General features: G+C 40.1%; 1 protein-coding gene across 5 annotated transcripts; it reads left to right on the top strand.

The window, feature by feature from the left end:
- Positions 1–860: 860 nt before the first annotated feature.
- On the top strand, positions 861–18,843 carry TMEM267 (transmembrane protein 267). 5 transcript variants are annotated; one of them, XM_065905561.1, is made up of 5 exons: positions 873–1,083; positions 2,472–2,595; positions 9,759–9,938; positions 13,420–13,808; positions 16,948–18,843. In XM_065905561.1, the coding sequence occupies exons 4-5, from the start codon at positions 13,497–13,499 to the stop codon at positions 17,281–17,283; spliced, it is 648 nt and encodes a 215-aa protein (XP_065761633.1). In that variant the 5' UTR covers positions 873–1,083; positions 2,472–2,595; positions 9,759–9,938; positions 13,420–13,496; the 3' UTR covers positions 17,284–18,843. The 5 variants fall into 5 exon arrangements, with proteins under 5 accessions (XP_065761636.1, XP_065761633.1, XP_065761634.1 ...); XM_065905560.1 differs by lacking the exon at positions 9,759–9,938 and having other exon boundaries at positions 874–977; positions 16,948–18,842; XM_065905559.1 differs by lacking the exon at positions 9,759–9,938 and having other exon boundaries at positions 874–1,083; positions 16,948–18,842.
- Positions 18,844–19,632: the final 789 nt, after the last annotated feature.

Here is a 19,632-nt window from a genome sequence, read left to right as displayed (position 1 = left end):
GAGAAAAAAATGTTCCTCTTTGAGTCCCCTCTTTTGGGCCAGAACTTCCTAGGGTCAAATGTCAAGCTAGATGTCTCCTTGGTGCTTGGAGAGCACCCACCACTCCCAAGGCGTGATGGGAGCTGGCCAGACCTACTAAACACCTGCACCTTGTCAGCCCAGTTAATCAAGGTCAAGCTACCTTTTATGTTGTCTTTTTCGACTCGGGGGAATTAGTAGTCACGATTAAGCCTTCCGGCCTTGTCACTGCCGACCACAAGGAGCGGCCCCCAAAGTCCACTGCACAAACGCAGAATAATTACCAAGAACTCCCCAAGGGGGCGGTGGAGCGCTACAAAAGAGCTTCAGGCCTGCAAAGTCGCGCAGTCTCGCGAAGTGAAAAACTCCTACGGCCGCCGTAAAGGCTCCTTTGCAGGAAGTCGGAAACATCTCAATACACCCGGGAGAGCCGGTGTCTCCGAGCTCAAGCGTCTAAGGCCACGCTTCCCACATTTGGTGAGGTTAACTACGTGTCTGTCCGCGCTTCCCGCCGCAGCTTGGGTGCGCTGTGGACAGCTGCGGCTAAGCCGAAAAACAAATCCTCAGGTTCAAGATGGAAACCAACAAGTCACTTTTCACTTCCCACCCCACTGTCCCAAATGTCTCCTTTTAGGGAGCACGACTTTCGGGGTAACACGAGACACCCACCCTCTCATCTAACGAACACTAAATCAGCGTTCCGGTCGGCGGGGGAATGGGACCAGTATCCCGGCGTCCTCTCGGTTCCCGTAACGGCGTAGGGGGGAGTGGCGAGGTGACGTAGCCGCTCTGGCCTGCGGCCGGCATCTCTATAGTACCGACAGGAGGGTGGGGAGGGTATGGGGGGCGGGGCCGCCGTTCGCGTCGCAGGCTTGCTTCAGCGGGCGGAGCAGATAGTGGTTGCCTTTGGTCCTCAGCGAGAAACGGACTGTACGGACGCCGCGAAACTGCGCCCTGAGGTGCGAGGCCGGAAGCGGGGACCACTTGAACCTGAAAGTCTAGAAGATCCAGGTTCCCTGTGGGGAAGGGGTGTCGGGGCGTCAGGCGCACGGGACCCGGGAGCAGGTGAAGTGTGGTCGACCGGCAGTGGCCCGGAGCCCTTCGGCTTTGTCGCGCCCTTTAGATCCCATAGGCGTCCAGCCCTCACCTAAGCTCCGCGCCCCTTGCGTTTCCTTGGGTCTGGGCGCGGTGCCGGCGCTTTTGCCTGAGTTGCCCATTGCCATCCTCACCCGGCTCAAGTGCTTAGTCGCTCAGTCGTGTCCGGCTCTGTGCGATCCCATGGACTGTAGCCCGCACGGCCCCTCTGTCCACGGGATTCTCCAGGCAGGAATACAGGAGTGGGTTGCCGTGTCCTTAAGAGGATCTTCTGACCCAGAGACTGAACCTGTGTCTCGTGGTTTAGCAGGCGAGTTCTTTACCATTGGCGCCACCTGGGAAGCCCTGAAGGCCCCATAGTTGATGGCATTATACTGTAATGGAGATGGTGTGTGGTAGAGTTTGGCTGTTGCAGAAAGTGTCTCCTGCAAGTCATGGAAATTTATGATCTGGGTAACTGGCTGTTATGGCAGATATCATTACAAATAGTATCTTTAGTTCACAGGCTGAGGATTGCTAACTTGTTTTCTCCTTGTATTAGTATAATGACACCTTGAGCACATTAGCTTCATGCATGACAAGTTTAAAAGAAAATTACAATTCTCGTAATGAACTTGCCCAACAAAAGTGAATATGTAAAATAAACATAAAGCTGTTTTACAGTTTAAGAGGTTCTAGAGCCCATTCTGTTTATGGGGGAGGAGCAGGAAGTGGGGAAACAGGAAGAAGGGAAATGAAGAAAAATGGGACACTTAGGTGTTCTCAGTTCAGTCGTTTAGTCGTGTCAGACTCTGCGACCCCATGGATCACATCACTCTTTGCGACCCCATGGTCTGGGTGTTCTAATCAGAGATAATAAGAGGAAGTACACCTATTAAATTTCTTACACCCAGAATCTATTCTATACATCTGCACCAATAGTTGCAGTGGAATAGATGTTCCAGTTGTGTGTTTCTAGGGCCATAATTATACCTTTCTTGAAAAGAGAAACTACTGTTTTAGCTATCCATGCTGCAAAACAGACTACCCCAAAGCTTTTAGGCTTAAAAGAGTAAACAGTTACTACCTCACTGTATCTTTGGGCCAGGACTTTTGGAAGAGGCTTAGCTGGGTGGTTCTGCTCAGGGTCTCAAAGTTGTAGTTCTAGATGTTGGCAGGGCTGCAGGCATCTGAAGGCTTGACAGGGGCTGAAGGATCTGCTTCGGAGTTTACTGAAGTGTGCTTTTTATTTCTCTCTCATCAAGCAAGCTGTTTACACCTTCCATTTAAAATGCAATTTGTGTCACCCTATTATGTGTATCTGTTCCTATTCATAAACTACTGTATAGTTATTTTGTAAACATTTTTTTCTTTTTCAGATCACTTTAAATTTGGATCATCATTTAAATACTTTAAGTGATCTTTTCTTGTTTTATTTTGCTCATGACACTTTATTAGCTACCTGGTCATTTTTGTATCTGAATTCATCAAGTAAAATATACGGTGAGTAATATTTAAATATATTTATTGATGGTTGAAAATTGTTTAGTGAGTAAAAAAAGATAGATGTAATGAAATGGCTTTACAGAGACATCATGCAATTTGCAGTTAGGTGGATGATGGCCTTTTATTTCTGTGTGCTTTCTGGGATGAGATTTGACAGTGAATCTGTAATTAAATGCATATAGAAGCAAAGTTTGAATGGCAGAAGAGCTGTTTTGTTAGGCCTCTGTGTATACTGTGCCCAGTCTACGTTCTCCTCACACTCGTCTGGAGAACCTGACTGGCCGCCTTTGTCCTCAGGGCTAATTTACAGGCCACAGCTTACTGAAGGAGGGCGATGTTGATGGTGTGGCACCTCTCTGGCCTGGTCATTAATTCAAGCTTCGTGTGTCCCAGTTTCCATCCAGCTGAGTGGATAATGATGTTATCTTTGGTTCAAGGAATATTTTATAAACTTTATATATACTGAGCCTTTAAACCCATTGACTTCTTTATCCATTCAGGTGTCAAATGCTTACTTTGCAAAGTAGACACAAATGATTCATGACTTATGGAGCTATAAATCTTAAGGTATATAGAAAGGATTCATGACCTTGGAGGTCTTTTGCATTTTGGTTGTATCCCTTGGTTGAAAATACCTTGAAATCATTATTTCCTAATCCTGGAAGAATCTGTAGACTATAACTCAATCTTTGTGCTTTAGAGAATAATTTTCATTTTTTCATTTTTGCAAATGATTAAGAATTTGAAAGAGTTTCCCTGGTGACTCAGTAAAGAATCTGTTTGCCAATGCAGGAGACAAGGGTTCAATCCCTGGGTTGGGAAGATCCCCTGGAGAAAGAAATGGTGACCTACTCCAGTATTCTTGCCTGAGAAATCCCATGGACAGAGGAACCTGGTGGGCTATAGTCCATGAGGGGGTCACAAAGGTCACAAAAGAGTCAGACACGACTTAGGGACTAAACAGCAACAAAAGAATTTGAGGATTGTTGTAGGGTCCAATATCATTAACAAAATAGTTGTTATCAAAAAAAAAATGTTATCTACAAAGCAAGTATTCTTCACACTGTTAAAAATATTAATGGAACCTTCATAAATTTATTTCATCTAGAGATATGGAACTCTTTCATATAGACTTCATGTGCCAACTAATACATAAATGTGAATACATTATATTGTACTATAAATTGGACTTAGGAGATTTGCATATAACTTAACAGGTTCCCAGGTGGCACTGGTGGTAAAGAACCTGCCTGCCAGTGCAGGAGATGTAAGAGACACAGGTTCAGTCCCTGGGTTGGGAAGATACCCTGGAGGAGGGCATGGCAGTCCACTCTGGTATTGTTACCTAGAGAATCCCATGGACAGAGGAGCCTGGCAGGCTTCAGCCCATAGGGTCACACAGAGTCAGACACAACAGAAGTGACAGCATGCATGCATGCATACAACTTTATTAATGTTTATTAATGTATATTCTAATATTTTATTAATATTTATAATGTTATAAATATATTTCTACATTTTAAAAAATTACACTTTTATGAAGCTGAGTTTATCATTGTGGTCTGAGTTTAATTACTTCAAACTAACTTTTCAGAGGAGTTTTATTGGTTTTATGTTCATGATATTGAAAATTTGGGGGAAATCAAAGAAAGGAAAAAAATAATGATCACATGTAAGCCCACCAGTGACAGACAAGCCGAATGAACAATCTCCCAGGTTTTTTACATGTATGTATGTATTTTTAACAAAAATTTAATATTTTATATATGATTTTATAGGATACCTTTAAAATTTTAATATCTAATGTCAATAAATTGGGGAATAAGTATTTTTTAATGACTGCATAATAATATGGAATTTATTTCAGTAGTCCTATATTTTGGGCACACAGTTTCTAACTTTTCCTTATAAACAATGCCATGCTGAACATCCATGTGTAACTCTTTGTATTTATCTAATTAGTTTCTTAGGATAATTTTGTAGAAATGGAAATGCTGAGTCAAAAGTATTTGCTCATTTATTAATCATTTTTGGTACATATTGTCAAATTGTTTGAGAAAAGTTATGCCAATTTATGCAACTGCTGATACTCTATTAGGGTGATCATTTCCCCACCACTAACAGATCATTAGCAATCTTTTGTCAATCTTAGATTGAAATCTCATTGTTTTAAATTAAATTCAATTGATTACCAATAAAGTTGAAATATTTTAATGCTTTTCTTGATCTTTGTATTTCTTCCTTTTCCAAATTGCATTTTCTTTGACATAGCCATGTTATTATTGAGATACTTACTTTTTCTTTTTTATCTGACTGCATCAGGTCTTCGTTGCAGCCCTCGGGGTCTTCCCTGTGTCTCGTGGGGTCTTTCACTGTGGCTCACAAACCCTAGCTGTGTGTGGTGTGCGGACACCAGAGCTCATAGGCTCAGCAGCTGTGGCATGGGCGTTCAGTTTCTCTGTGGCATGTGGGATCTTAGTTCCCTCTGACCAGGGACTTCACCTGCATCCCGTGCATTGCAAGGCGGATTCTTAACCACTGGACCGTCAGGAAAGTCCCACCTTCTCATTAATTTTAAAAACCCTCTGTAAAGTAAGGCTTCTTATCTTTCTCCATCATAAATGTTCAAAATTTCCTCCATGTATTAGTGTTTAACTTTGCCATGCATGAGTTTACATTTTTATACAGTCATGTCTATCAGTATTTTTAAAATATTTTTGAGCTCCTCTCTAAAAGTCTAGCCAGTTGGACTTTGTAGAAGTCTGTTTACAAATTCATGTAAATATCCCAAGTTTGATACCAAACTGATTACAAAAGCTGTCTTGACTGTGGAAAATCTCAAGGCATCTAGTCAGTCAAACTGATTCTCTCTCTTAATTTAACCAGAGAAATAGTCTGTATTATTAATATAAAACTCTAATCCTTGTGAATGTGACATTTTGAAATCTAAAGTTGTTTAGACAACTCTGCCGTATAAACTGAGCATTGCACAGATGATCCAATCTCAGGTTTCACCTGATGATTGACTCTTCAGTACTACTTAGCAATTAAAGCCTTTTGTAACAGACCCATTACCATTGCAGACTGGTCTGGTCATTATCCTGCTCAACATAGTATACTTTTGAGATTCTTCTTCTAACGTGTAGAAGGAGAAAAGAACCAGTTTCTACTAGTTATGCTGAAAAGGCCAAATATTATCTTTTCCAGCCTCCCTTGCAGCTAGGGAATGGGCATGTGATCTAGGCCCAGCCAGTGCCCAACTCTGAATTTTGTATTGAGAGCAAAGAAACAGAACTCCAAGAATCTTTATAACAGCAGCAGATAAGACAGAACTAGCAGCAATGCCAGTGATAATATCTGGTGATGGGTTAAGCAGTGCAAGCTGGGTTCAGGGGTTCAGGGGCAGAGAGGTCTTCACTGCAGGTGTCTGGTGTCATGTGCACTCAGGTGCTCGAGGCATAGTTTGTAACTTGTTTCTTGAAACCAGGCAAGACTGTGATTTCCCAATATCCTTTTAATAAATGCTTTTTGCTTTTATTGCCAGAGTGCTTTCTGTTCCATGCACTCAAGAAACCTAACTGACACAGGATCTGAGTAAAATAATAATTGTTCCTTACCAATTTGGAATGGTACATACATTTCCCCTTCTGGAAATACACACTTGATCTGTCTCAGATTTTGTGTTCACCTTTCAGTGTTCATATCACTCTGCTTTTGCAAGTTTGCTTGCTAAGTCTATTTAGTCATGTCCTTGCAACCTAATGGACTGTAGCCCACCAGACTCCTCTGCCCATGGAATTCTCCAGGCAAGAATACTGGAATAGGTTGCCATTTCCTTCTCCAAGGGTACTTCCCAACCCAGGGATCAAACCTGCTTCTCTTTTGTCTCCTGCATTGGCAGGTAGGTTCTGTTTCACTAGTGCCACCTGGGATTGAATGCCAGTCTGAAAACATTCTGTGAAGCTGCTAAAAGAAAATCCCTGTTATAATTTTGATTAGAGATATGTTAAATTTCTAGATTAATTTGAGGACAGTAATACCATCTGGTATCCTTAGTAAAATGGTCTGGCTCTTGTTTTCAGTGAAGTTCCATCAAAAAAGCAAAACTACTTTGCATGCTAACGAATAAGAGCTGCTGTAACTGTAGGGACTGGGAGAGCAGGCTGTTGCCTTTGAGTCTGTTTTTGGGCCTGAAGCATGTCAGCCAGACAGTTGGGAAGGGAAGGTGGATGTGGGTGAGAACAAGGACATTGCAATCTGCATTGACTTCTCACCAGCTTCAGTTTTGATGCTGTGGGTGACCTGCAGGAGAGGCCCACGACTTGGAGAGGGTGAAGGAAGATGTGGTGGGAGCTGAAGGAGCTGCAGGCCTAGCCTGTCCATGCCAGCAAGGTGAGCTGACAAATCAGCAACAGCACGTGCAAGCCCCACGTCCAGCACCAACCTCCAGAGTTAAAAAAATACGGCCGCTGCTTCACTTCTGCTTTCGAGGTTCCAAGTACAGAGGCTCCTGTAGCCAGCACGACACATAACAAGGAAGGGGATTCTGGGAAGTGTATTCCAGCTTAGCTGGAACATAGCACAAAGCCACAAGAGCTCTGCATAGCTGATTGACATAATACAGTTCTGTCATTTTCTTCACATGCGGTGCATTATCTGTTTATCCTTGATATTTGAGTTTTTATTGCTGTTATGAATGTTCATTTTCTGGTAGTTTCCCCTTTCGATTATTGCTGGTATATTAATAATTTATCTTGAATTAGCCACCTTTTGCAACTGAAATTCTAGGCTTGGCTAAGCCACCTTTTGCAACTTAAATTCTAGGATAGGCTAAGTTGCTTCAGTTGTGTCCAACTCTGTGCAACCCTGTGGACTGTAGCTTGCCAAGCTCCTCTGTTCATGGGTTGCTCCAGGCAAGAATACTAGAGTGGATTGCCATGCCCTCTTTCAAGGGATCTTCCCAACCCAGGGATCCAACCCACATGCATCTCCTATGTCTCCTGCATTGACTGGCGGGTTCTTTACCACTAGCAAGACCTGGGAAGCTCTAAATTCTAACAATTTTCAATTTATTATCTTGTATAGGCAGTCATTTCACTTAAAAGTTAATGTAATTCTCCTTTTCTTCCTGAGGAGTGTAATGATACATTTTCACTCTCCCTCCCTCTCTCTCTTCTGAGAAATGGAGTGAAAGTGTTAGTCTCTCAGTTGTGTCGACTCTCTGTGACCCCATGGACTGTAGCCCACCAGGCTTCTTTGTCCATGGAATTCTCCAGGCAAGTATACTGGAGTAGGTTGCCATTTCTTACTCCAGGGGATCTTCCTGAGCCAGGGATCAAACCCTGGTCTCCTGCATTGCAGGCAGATGGAAGCCCCAAGAAACGGAGTATTTTCTGCTAGTAAACAAGGATATCACAGTCATCATCTGCTCCAGTTCTCCATTGTGAATTCCTGAGCCCTAAGGGAACTCAAATTCACTGCAGATGGTGATTTCAGCCATTAAATTAAAAGACACTTACTCCTTGGAAGGAAAGTTATGACCAATCTAGACAGCATATTAAAAAGCAGAGACATTACTTTGTCAACAAAGGTCCGTCTAATCAAGGCTGTGGTTTTTCCAGTGGTCATGTATGGATGTGAGAGTTGGACTGAGAGAAAACTGAGCACCGAAGAATTGATGGTTTTGAACTGTGGTGTTGGAGAAGACTCTCGAGAGTCCCTTGGACTGCAAGGAGATCCAATCAGTCCCTCCTAAAGGAGATCAGTCCTGAATATTCATTGGTAGGACTGATGTTGAAGCTGCAACTCCAATACTTTGGCCACCTGATGCGAAGATCTGACTCATTTGAAAAGACCCTGATGTTGGGAAAGATTGAGGGCAGGAGGAGAAGGGGACAACAGAGGATGAGATGGTTGGATGGCATCACCAACTCAATGGACATGGGTTTGGGTGGACTCCAGGAGTTGGTGATGGACAGGGAGGCCTGGCGTGCTATGGTTCATGGGGTCACAAAGAGTTGGACACAACTGAACTGAAGTGAATGGAAACAGCGAGTAATAAGTCATTGGTGAAAAACATAAAGTGAGAGATGTACATTAAAATGGTATATAACATAACCACATTTAAGAGTGTATTCCAACATCAAATGGCAAAGTTCAACAGTGCAAAACTGCAATTACTTTTGCACCAGCCTAATACCACTGCTGCTTCATTGTGTTTGTGTTTTCTAGATAGATATTTTCTCAGCTCTTTATTTTCTATATTGCTGAGACTTTTTGTTTGAGATGTTTTCTTATGAACAGTAACTTCATAGAGGTTTCTTTCTTTTCCAAGCTGTCTCTTTATAGAGAAATTTAATACATTCACATCGATTATAGTATTTGTGTTTGACATGTTTGTTTTCTTTTTTATTTTTGGTGTGTAAGGGTGGGAGTAAAATTTTCTTCTTCATAGATTACTTTTCTACTTTGCTATATTGAGCAAGTTTTATGTATTTTTCTCTTCTTCCCATAAAAATTTAAAAGACCTGCTCCTTGATTATTTTTTCCCAAAACATTATATAAAGTGTTACAATTTCTAAGGTAAAAATCTTAAAATTTATAATTGTCACATAGATGCTATAACTTAGTTATGTTTAGAGTTCCTGTTGTCATAATCCCATTCTCTCAGAGCTCTGTAATTGTTGTCCAACAATGTTTGGTGTTGGTGTTAATTGCATTCTGTTTCTTTTGCAGATAACTATTGTTGTTGTTTTGGGTCTTAAGGATTTTCTCTTTATTTATTTTTTTAATATTTATAATTTTTTTTTAATTTGGCTGCTCTGGATCTTAGTTGCAGCATGTGGGATCTAATTCCCTGACCAGGGATCAAACCCGGGCCCCCTACATTGGCAGCATGGGGTATTAGCCACTGGACCACCAGGGAAGTCCCTCTCCTTATTTTTTGAATTTGTTTTTTCTTTCTTTTTTGTGTGTGTGTTTTTTCTTTCAATGTCCAACTCTTTGTCCTTTCTTTCACCCTCAAGCTTTTAGAAAATTCTTTGAATGTATTTTTATTAATTGTGTTCTTTGAAGCATTCATTTTACTATGCATTGCTTGTATTGACTTTTTATTTGGGCAGTCAGGTTTTTTATTTCCATAATCTCTTTCTTGTTTTCAGATTGCTCCTTACATGAAAGGCTGCTATTGTTACTGACAATAAAGTATATTTTCCTAACTTTTTGACATCTTTATTGGAGTATAATTGACATATAATAAACTGCATATATTTAAAATGTGCAGTTTGATACATTTTGGTATGGGTATGAAACTAGGAACCGTGAAACTCACCACAATCAAGGTAATGAAGTCATGAATCTGTCTCTCCAGTTTTCTTACGCTCCTTTTTAATCCTTCCTGCCCCTCCTTTCTTGCATTTTCTAGAATTTTATATAAGTGGGATCATACTAGGTACTTTTTTTAAAAAACATTTCTAGATAAAGAAATTCAAACATAAAAGTAGAGTATAATGAACTAAAGTATGTTCATTACCTAAATGTAACAATTATAACATTTTCCCATACTTTATTTGCTTATTAAAAATACTTTGTTTTATAACAGTTTTAGGTTTACAGAAAAGGTGAGCAGAGTAGAAAGTATTCCCATATATCCATTCTTCCTCTACACATCTCTCCCTATTATTAACTTTTTCCAAGAGTGTGGCCTGTTTGTTTGGCTTCCGCAGTGGCCCCGCGGTAAAGCCTCTGCCTGCAATGCAGGAGATGCAGGAGATCTTCCCGGGTCAGTCCAGGAGGGTTACAGTCCACGGGTTGCAAAGAATTGGACAAAACTGATCATGCACATACATTACACACACACATTTGATACAATTAATGAACAAGTATTGATATGTTATTATTGACTAATGTCCACAGTTTACATTAGGGTTCACTCTTTGTACAGTTCTATAAGTTTTTGTGCTGTTGCTTCGGTCGTGTCCAACCCTTAGTGACCCCATGGCCTATAGTATGCCAGGCTCCTCAGCCCAAGGGATTCTCTAGGCAAGAATACTGGAGTGGGTTGCAGTGCCCTCCTCCAAGGGGTCTTCCTGACCCGAGGATGGAACCTGCATCTCTTTAGGCCTCCTGCATTGGCAGATGGGTTCTTTACCACTAGTGCCACCTAGAAAGCACCCTACGGGCTTTTACTGTAGGCTTTTTTTTTTTTAATTTATTTTTTCCCCCCATATTTTGTTTATCCAGTTGGGTTCTTCCAGTTTGAAGCTAATGTTAAAAACAAAGCTGCTATGAGCATTGCTGTGCACATCTTTGTGTGGATGTTTGCTCTCATTTCTCTTAGGTAAATGCCTAGGAATGGACTGACTGAGTCATGTGGTAGGAGCATGTTTAACTTTCTCAGAAACTGGAAAGTGGTGGTATCATCTTACATTTCCACCAATAATGTATGAGAGTTCTGATTGCTCCACATTTTGCCAACATTTGGAAATGATCAGCCTTAAATTTTAGCCATTCTGATAGTTATGTTTGGAATCTCATTGTGGTTTTACTTTCCCTTCCCCTAATAATTAATGATATTGAGCATATTTCATGTGCTTATTGACCATTTGTATATCATCTTTGTAAAGTACCTTTTCAAATCTTTCATCCATCTTTATATCAGCCTGTTTTTCTGTTATCATGTTTTCAGAATTCTTTATTCTGTGTAGAAATCCTTTATCAAATATGAAATATGCAAATATTTTCTCCCAATCTATGTCTTGTGTTTTAATTCTCTTAACATTGTCTTTCAAAGAGCAGAAGTTCTTTAGTTTAATGAAGCTTAATTTATTAACTTTTTAAACAATGGAGCTTTGATACTGCTACCAAGAACTGTTTATATAACCCAGGACAAAGATATCCTCCTGTGTTTTCTTCCAGAAGTTTTATAGATTTGTTTTACTTTTAGGTCTGTGATCCATTTTGAGTTAATTTTTGCATGGGGAGGAAGGTACGGACTGAGGTTCATTATTTTTGCATATGGATATCCAGTTGTTCTAGCACCATTTGTTGAAAGGAGTCTTTTCTCCATTGACTTTCCTTTGCATATTTGTCAGAAATCAGTTGACCATGCGTGTGGATCTGTTTGTGAACCCATTCTCTTATTCTATTGCATTGATTCACTTGTCCATCTTCATAATGGTACCACATTCTTGGTTATGTAGCTTTATAGTAAGACTTAAAGTCAGATGGTGCAAGTCCTTCAACTTAGACCTTTTTAAAGGTCCTATTTTAGGTGTTTTGCATTTCTCTATAAATTGTTAGAATATATACAGTGATCTGTGTTGTATAGTTTTCATTACAGAATGGAAGCTGAATCATTCTCAATAAATCATTTAGTTAGTCTTTAATGCTCAGAACTAAGACACAACAATACAAAGCAAAAACTTCAGGTATCACACAATGTTAATAACTTTAACTGGATAAGTGATCTCAATATTGTATGCCAGGTGAGCACTCAGAATTACGATTGCCTTTTTATGTCAGTTAAGATCCTTTGGTTAGAGGTGACAGTAAGGAAAAGGGGACTTACTGAGAAAATCCTGAAGTAGCTCATGGAAGTAAAAGGTGATTTGCAGGAACCAGGGAAGCTCTAAGAACCTTAGAGATTGGTCCTGAGAACTTGATGTCCTTATGATTCGTTTTTCCTAGGCTCTTCCATGTAGTTGAGTCCATGCTCTATAAGAAGTAAAGGAACTTTCTCCATCAGCTCCACTTGGAAAAATTCTGATAAGGAGCCCAGTTGGCCCAGCTGGGGTCACCTTCTTCAGCAGAGTAATCACTACTATTCACTACTATAAAATTATTACTAATTATTCATTGCTATTTAATCACTACTACTAGTAAGGAAGACAGTTCTAATTGATCAGCTCCAGAGTCTTGGTATTGTGATGAGTACTTTTCCCAAAGGAAGGTGATGTTGTTATCAGAAAAAAGTATGGAAAGCAGTTGCTGGGGTGGATGCCCACCACTCTGGTACACATTGCTGAAAGAAAGATTTGATGACTTCAAAGTAATAGATTAGTCAGCGGGTTTTCTTAAATTTCCCTTGATATACGCGACCATCTAAACGGTTGTTCCTGCAAGGCTAGTCTGTTCTCTTTGGGCCACGTGGCTTATTATATGTAAACTTAAGAAATACTATTTCTTTCAATACTTGAAAGATTCTAAGACAGTATATCATAAAATGTTCTCACTGCACACACTCAAAGGTAACCATGTGAAGTAATGGATATGCTAACTGTATTATGATCATTTCACAATATATATGTATATTAAATCATCACATTCTGCAGCTTGAATTTACACAGTGCTGTGTATCATTTATATCTCAATAAAGCTGGGGGGGGATGAAATTACAGATAACAGTTAAAGAAAAAAGGCCTTTCCTGGTGGTACAGTGGGTAAGAGTCCACCCGCCAATGCAGGGGACTTGTTTGATCCCTGGTCCGGGAAGATTCCACATGCTGCCGAGCAGCTAAGCCCAGCTGCCACAACTGCTGAAGCCCCTGTGCCTAGAGCCTGAGCTCCACAAGAGCAGCCACCGCGGTGAGAAACCCCTGCATCACAACTCGAGAGGAGCCCCCGCTCGCCACAGCTGGAGAGAAGCCTGAGGAGCAGTGAAGACCCAGCACAGCCAAAAATAAGCAAACAGTTAAAGAGAAGAAATACCAATTTTTACAACTTGACTTTATACTTCTAGAATTACTGCTGGTATTTTTAAATGTATGTATCATATGGCATCCCATAGTCTTCATTAGTATTTTTCTCTCCTTTCTGTTTTAGGATGACTGGGAATGTACACAAGAACGGGCTGTCTGTTTTGTGATGGCTCTTAGCATGCACTGACATACTGCTCTGCGATGGCATCGGAGACGGAGAAGTCTCATGCTTTACTCCAGTCGTGCAGCACTGAATCTCTTCTTTCCAGCCTTGGTCTGGGCTTATTCTGTGCAGTAGCTGACAGACTTCTTCAGTTTCCCGTAATTCAACAAAATGCCTGGCTTCGTGCACTTTCAGATAACTCAGTACACTTCGTGATTGGCATGTGGTCATGGGCAATAGTCATTGGAATCAGGAAGAAGACTGACTTTGGAGAAATCATTTTAGCTGGGTTTTTAGCCTCTGTTATTGATATAGACCACTTTTTGCTATCTGGATCCCTGTCTTTAAAGGTAAGAAGCCTATATGTTTAATTTTTCTGGCCTTTGATTTCTTTGACGCCATGATATTGATATTTATAGCATCAGTTTAGTTTGAGCTAGAGAAGATTAGCCTTATTTTAAAATAAGAAAGCCCATTCATCCAACTTTTTTGAGCACCAAACACTTTCCTGAGGGTTCAGATATGTTACTGACCACAGCATATCACATCACAAAGTGCCGTGGATGTGCCCAGAGCAAAGGTTCAGTAATTGTAACTGAGGGGTTCCATTCTGGCTTTATAGGAGATGTTTTAGCCAAGTCTTTTTTTTTTTTTAATTGAAGTATAATTGATTTAGAATGTTAATTTCTGCTGTACAACAAAGTGGTTCAGTTAAGCATATATATATACATTCTTTTTAAAAAAGATATTCTTTTCCATTATGGTTTATTGCAGGATACTGAATAGAGTTCCTTGTGCTATCCAGTAGGACATTGTTGGTTATCCATTAGCCAAGTCTTGAAGGAAAGTTCTGTGCTGTGCTATGCTCAGTTGCTCAGTCATGTCCGACTCTTTGCAACCTGTGGACTGTAGGCCGCCAGGCTCCTCTGTCCATGGGATTCTCCAGGCAAGAATACTGGAATGGGTTGCCATGCCCTCCTCCAGGGGATCTTCCCAACCCAGGAATCGAACCCATATCTCTGGCATCTTCTGCTTTACAGGCAATTTCTTTACCTGATGAGCCACCTGGAAAGCCCATTAGCACACTAAGACCCCCTAAACCTTGTTCTCATTAGCTCATGGTATCAGAATGTGGAGAAGCAAACCTACAGATTTGTCTCCTGACTGCCTTCATAAGGCATATATCTGGTGTTACCAGCTGCACACAGGCCTCCTGAATGCATGGTTTCTCCAGCCCTGTAGAGCCTCTCAAACTGCTTCTGTAAGTGACATATGCAGTAAGCAAGGGCAGCAATATAAAGACAAATGCTAATTGAATAATACCGGAGCCGCATTTCACATACTAATGACAAGCACAGGATATGAACTAAGTGAAGAACAGAACCAGGAAAAATCATGTCCTAGAGCAGGACTGGTAGGAATTTACCTATTTTTGCATGCGAGCTAAGTCATTTCAGTCATATCCGACTCTGTGTGACCCTACGGACTGTAGCCCACCAGGCTCCTCTGTCCATGGGGTTCTCCAGACAAGAATACTGGAGTGGGATGCCATGCGCTTCTCCAGGGAATCTTCCCCACCCAGGGATGGAACCTGGATCTCTTAAGTCTCCTGTATTGCAGGTGGGTTCTTTACCACTGATGCAACCTGGGAAGCCCTATCTATTTTTACTTCTATATTTTATGATATATCCTTCTTTTATTATTTACCTATGAATAAAGGTTCTGCATGAATATTTTAGGAATCAGGCAAGCAACAGAAGTATCTTGTTTCCTCCTTGTGTGTGTGTGTTAGTCGCTCGGTCGTGTCCAACTCTTTGCGACCCAATGGACTGTAGCCTGCCAGGCTCCTCTGTCCATGGGATTTTCCAGGCTAGAATATTGGAGTGGGTTGCCATTTCCTCCTCCAGGGGATCTTCCCGACCCAGGGATTGAACCTGGGTCTCCCGCCTTGCACGCAGACTACTGTCTGAACCACCAGGGAAGTTTCTTCCTTAGAAACTATTAATATAAATAGGCTTCACAAATGAAAGTGTGAATAGTCAATATCTGTCCACACATCCAGAGCATAACTACTAATCATCTCAACAGGAGGCTGTTGCTCTCCTCCAAGCAGTGACTACCATAGGTGCCCCCATCCCACCCTGTTGTTGGGGAGCATGTTATGCTGTGGGCATAGAACTTAAAACCCTGGTTTGATTCCTGGGTCAGGAAGATCCCCTGGAGAAGGGATAGGCTACTCTCTCCAGTAGCTCCGTGATAGCTCAGATGGTAAAGAATCCACCTGCAATGCAGGAGACCTGGGTTCAATCTCTGGGTTGGGAAGATCCCCTGGAGGAGGGCATGGCAACCCACTCCAGTATTCTTGCTTGGAGAATCCCATGGACAGAGGAGCCTGGCAGACCGCAGTCCATGGTGTCACAGAGTCGGACACAACTGAGCTGCTAAGTACAGCAGAGCGTAGAACTTAAAGGTAGAGACTAAAATGGCATAATGCAGAAATGTTTTATGTTTTGACAAAATAGAAATAGGCAACTAAAAGTAGGGAGAAGGGAGCGGGAATAAGAATGTAGAATAAACAAACTCTGATTGATGTTTAGCAAGTTGTTGTTGGCCAGTCGCTAAGTCATGTCTGACTCTGCGACAGCATGTTCTGCAGCACGCCAGTCCTCCCTGTCCTTCATCATCTCCAAGAGTTTCCCATGGATCTTTCAGGAATTAAGCCTGAAAAACTTCTATTTGTTTAGATGTTGATTACATTTTTACAATGGTTTAGAAATTCTATTGGTTTATTTAACTCAACTTTCAAATCATGTTCAATGCTCTTTCTAATGCTTTTGTAAATAAATTTGAAAGTATTCAAGGCTAATATACAATAGTTACAACAAAAAATATTCCCCTTTTATGCATTTATTAATTGAAGAATGGAATGGGATAGAAGCAGGATAGGGAAAAGGGATTAAGAGGTACAAGCTGCTAAGTATAAAATAATTAAAATACAAAGATGTAATGTACAGAGTAGGAAATATAACCAATATTTTATAACAATGTTAAATGGAATACAACCAATAAAAATATTGTATAGCTATGTTGTATATCTGAAGTTAATATAGCACTGTAAATCAACTATATGTCACAGTTTTTTATGTTTAATTGAAGAGTGTTTTATTCAAATGTGAGTCTTTTTCATTGCTCTTAGAGGCCCCAAACAGTTCTTTAAAACTCCAAATTTACTCTAACCATACATTTAGGATATAAACTGTATTGTGACTTTTCTGAGCACATAGTAGGGAACTTTAAAAAGTTAGTCATATGTTCTTTAGATCTTGATTTCATTTTTAGTGCAAAGTGTATTTGGAGGTGACATAGAAAATGTTCCCTTTGCATTCCCAGTAGCCCGCAGGAAAGCACGTACTTATGATGTCAGGCAGCATTTACAGAGTGTTGTTTGCCAAGAAGGAGATGACGCTAGCCATTGCTTTCTCCCTGCAGGCTGCTCTGAGTCTCCCGCGACGCCCTTTCCTTCACTGCTCTACTGTGATCCCCACTGTGGCCCTGACCCTGAAGTTTACAATGCACTTTTTCAAGCTCAAAGACTCCTGGTGCTTTCTCCCCTGGATGTTATTTATATCCTGGACCTCACACCACATCCGAGATGGAATTCGCCATGGCTTGTGGATATGCCCATTTGGAAAAACTTCTCCTTTGCCATTTTGGCTTTATGTAATAATCACATCATCTCTACCTCACATCTGTTCGTTCGTTATGTATTTCACAGGGACCAGACAAATGATGTCTTCAAAACATGGAATTCATATTGATGTGTGACATAACCACATGGCAATCTTTGAGAACCACTGGTTGAGACAATGACAACCAACATTAAAGTGAATTTAAAACACATATTAGGTACTTATATTAATTATTGTAATTCCTAAATCCTCTTGGTCAGGAGGCATGTACATTTCTTAAAAAATTATCTGTATTTGTTGTATTCCTTTCTTCTATAACACTGGAGTGTCATATCAGAGTTTCATTCACTCCGTGGTATATTTTATTATTTCTTTTGTTTATCTGGCTTTACTAATGTTATTAGATTAACATCCAATTAAGTTTTCTGGAAATATACCTTTAAGGTAATTCATTTCCTGATGAAAAACAGCTCAAATTTTAGGATAATTAATTTGTGGAACGTTAGCATGCTATTTGGATCCAAGTTTTCCTGAGATATTGAAACAATAAAATGGGCAAAGTAAATGAGATTATGAATAAGATGTATAATGAATGCTAACGTTTCCTCATTTCATATATTTTGATCCTGACTCATTTGCCAAGTGCTTTAGTGTGTTGTGATTACTGGCAGAAACTGCTTTAGTGCACTTATAATATTCTTAAAAGACAATAGCATTAGACCTAGGTTATTATTTCAGAAATAACTTTGGGAAATTATTATAACATGTTGGCTGTAGTAACAGTCTACTGAAGTATTATTTTTCAGTATCTTTGCCCTCAAATCTCATGTGTTGGAGTTTTAACTGTTTTGAAAAACATAACTAAATTTAACAAAATATTTGTTTAAAGTTAACATTAACAAAATATTGATACTTGACCCCATCACCATAGAATTCACAAGAAAGGACCTCACCAATAATGTCATTTCAAATGTAAGCTCCTGAATGTGCCATTAAAATTGCTTTAGTTGCTATCAGTTTGTTTATATGCTATTCTAAAATCTATACCAGCTAAATCATTTTTTTTTAAATTTGCCTGATACTGAGAGACAATTTTTTCCCCCCCAAAAAAGGAGTATTAAGAGATTGGCTTTTTCCTCTGTTCTTTAAGTTGATCTTCTGTTAAAAATGATTAACCTTCATTGGAGAAGGAAAATTGAGTTGCTGTAAGTTTTACATTTGCAGTTTAATGTTACTTTGATATAAGTCAGTGCCCCCAAAGCACCTGTTTTTGTTTTTGTAGCATTTGTACCAGCTGCTGTCTTCAGATTTTCTTACACATTTGAGTTTGTAATGCTGGTGATTTTGTGCCTTAATCTCTGAGAAGTGATGAAGCGATGCCTAATCCAAAGCAGATTTTTCTTATTAAGTTAAACAGAGTTCTGTAAATTGTTATAAAGGGTCAGGCTGTTTAGTTTTTCTTCTTCTTGTTAACTAATTGGTTGCAATCTGTTATACTTTATAAAATAATTCACCCTTACAACCCATTCTTGTCTTTCCAGAGTAATTACTGTGTCAATTTGGTTGGTTTAATAGTATACATTATATAATTGGGGTAAATTGATTAAGGTAAGAGATTTTTTAAAAGCATATGATTTTAGAAATCCATGGAAATAAAGTTATCTTGTGTGATTTTTCTGACTGAATTACAAAACTCTCCCTTTTTTCCCTTCCCTGTATTAAACAAATTAATATCATAAAAATATAGGGCCTTAAATAAGAATGTCACATGGGCATTTTGGGGGTTGTCCTAACTTTATTAGAGTGGGAACTCACTTTGACCATGTCTCCTTGCTTAAACAATAACTTCAGATTTTAAGTGTGGGTTTATCTTTGTTCCTACCTCTACCATCAGAAACATTTATTGTCCTCTGAGTGATCTCTGAAAGCAGTGGTTGTAACCTGTAGAGATGTAGTGACCAAGTTCTCATGCCACCATTTTGTTCCTTCTCTTAGTGGAAGAGCTTGTGTCAACACAACTTATGTTCTGTCTTCGTTGTACGTGTGTGTTTTCTCTATTCTCTAGACATTCTCCTTTCTTGTAATGTTTCTCTCGACTATATCACTGATCTGACCTCCCAGCCTACTGTTTTCTTGAGCCATTTCCATTATGCTGGCTACTCAGGAGAACTTCCACCAATGAACTGTTTTCTATTCATCCCAGGGCTACTTTCTTTTAGCAGTAGACTAGGAACCCCTGTAGTGTATGGGTTAAAACTCCCATTTATCCTCACTTCCCTTCTTTAAGTTAGACCTCTCTTCTCCCAGGCATCCTCTTCCTCCCAATCAGGCACATACTTCTTGGCTCCTTTCTCTTTTGGCTGGTGGAACAATTACTTAGTTTTTTCCCATTTTCCCAACTGAAGGAGAGAGGAATAGGGGCTGTTCTGGTACATGCTCACTACTGTCACAGCTAAACTTTTTATCCATCACAATTCTCAGTCTG

The sequence above is a fragment of the Muntiacus reevesi genome, chromosome 14 (genome assembly GCF_963930625.1).
Source record: "Muntiacus reevesi chromosome 14, mMunRee1.1, whole genome shotgun sequence".
Classification (NCBI taxonomy): domain Eukaryota; kingdom Metazoa; phylum Chordata; class Mammalia; order Artiodactyla; family Cervidae; genus Muntiacus; species Muntiacus reevesi.
Note: the sequence above shows the minus strand (reverse complement) of the source record. Positions and strands in the feature narration are given on the sequence as shown.

Coding starts and splice junctions, on each gene's coding strand:
- TMEM267 (XM_065905564.1), top strand. CDS start 13,497: ATGGCATCGGAGACGGAGAAGTCTCATGCTTTACTCCAGTCGTGCAGC. Junction 13,809..16,947: donor CTGGATCCCTGTCTTTAAAG/GTAAGAAGCCTA, acceptor TTCTCCCTGCAG/GCTGCTCTGAGTCTCCCGCG.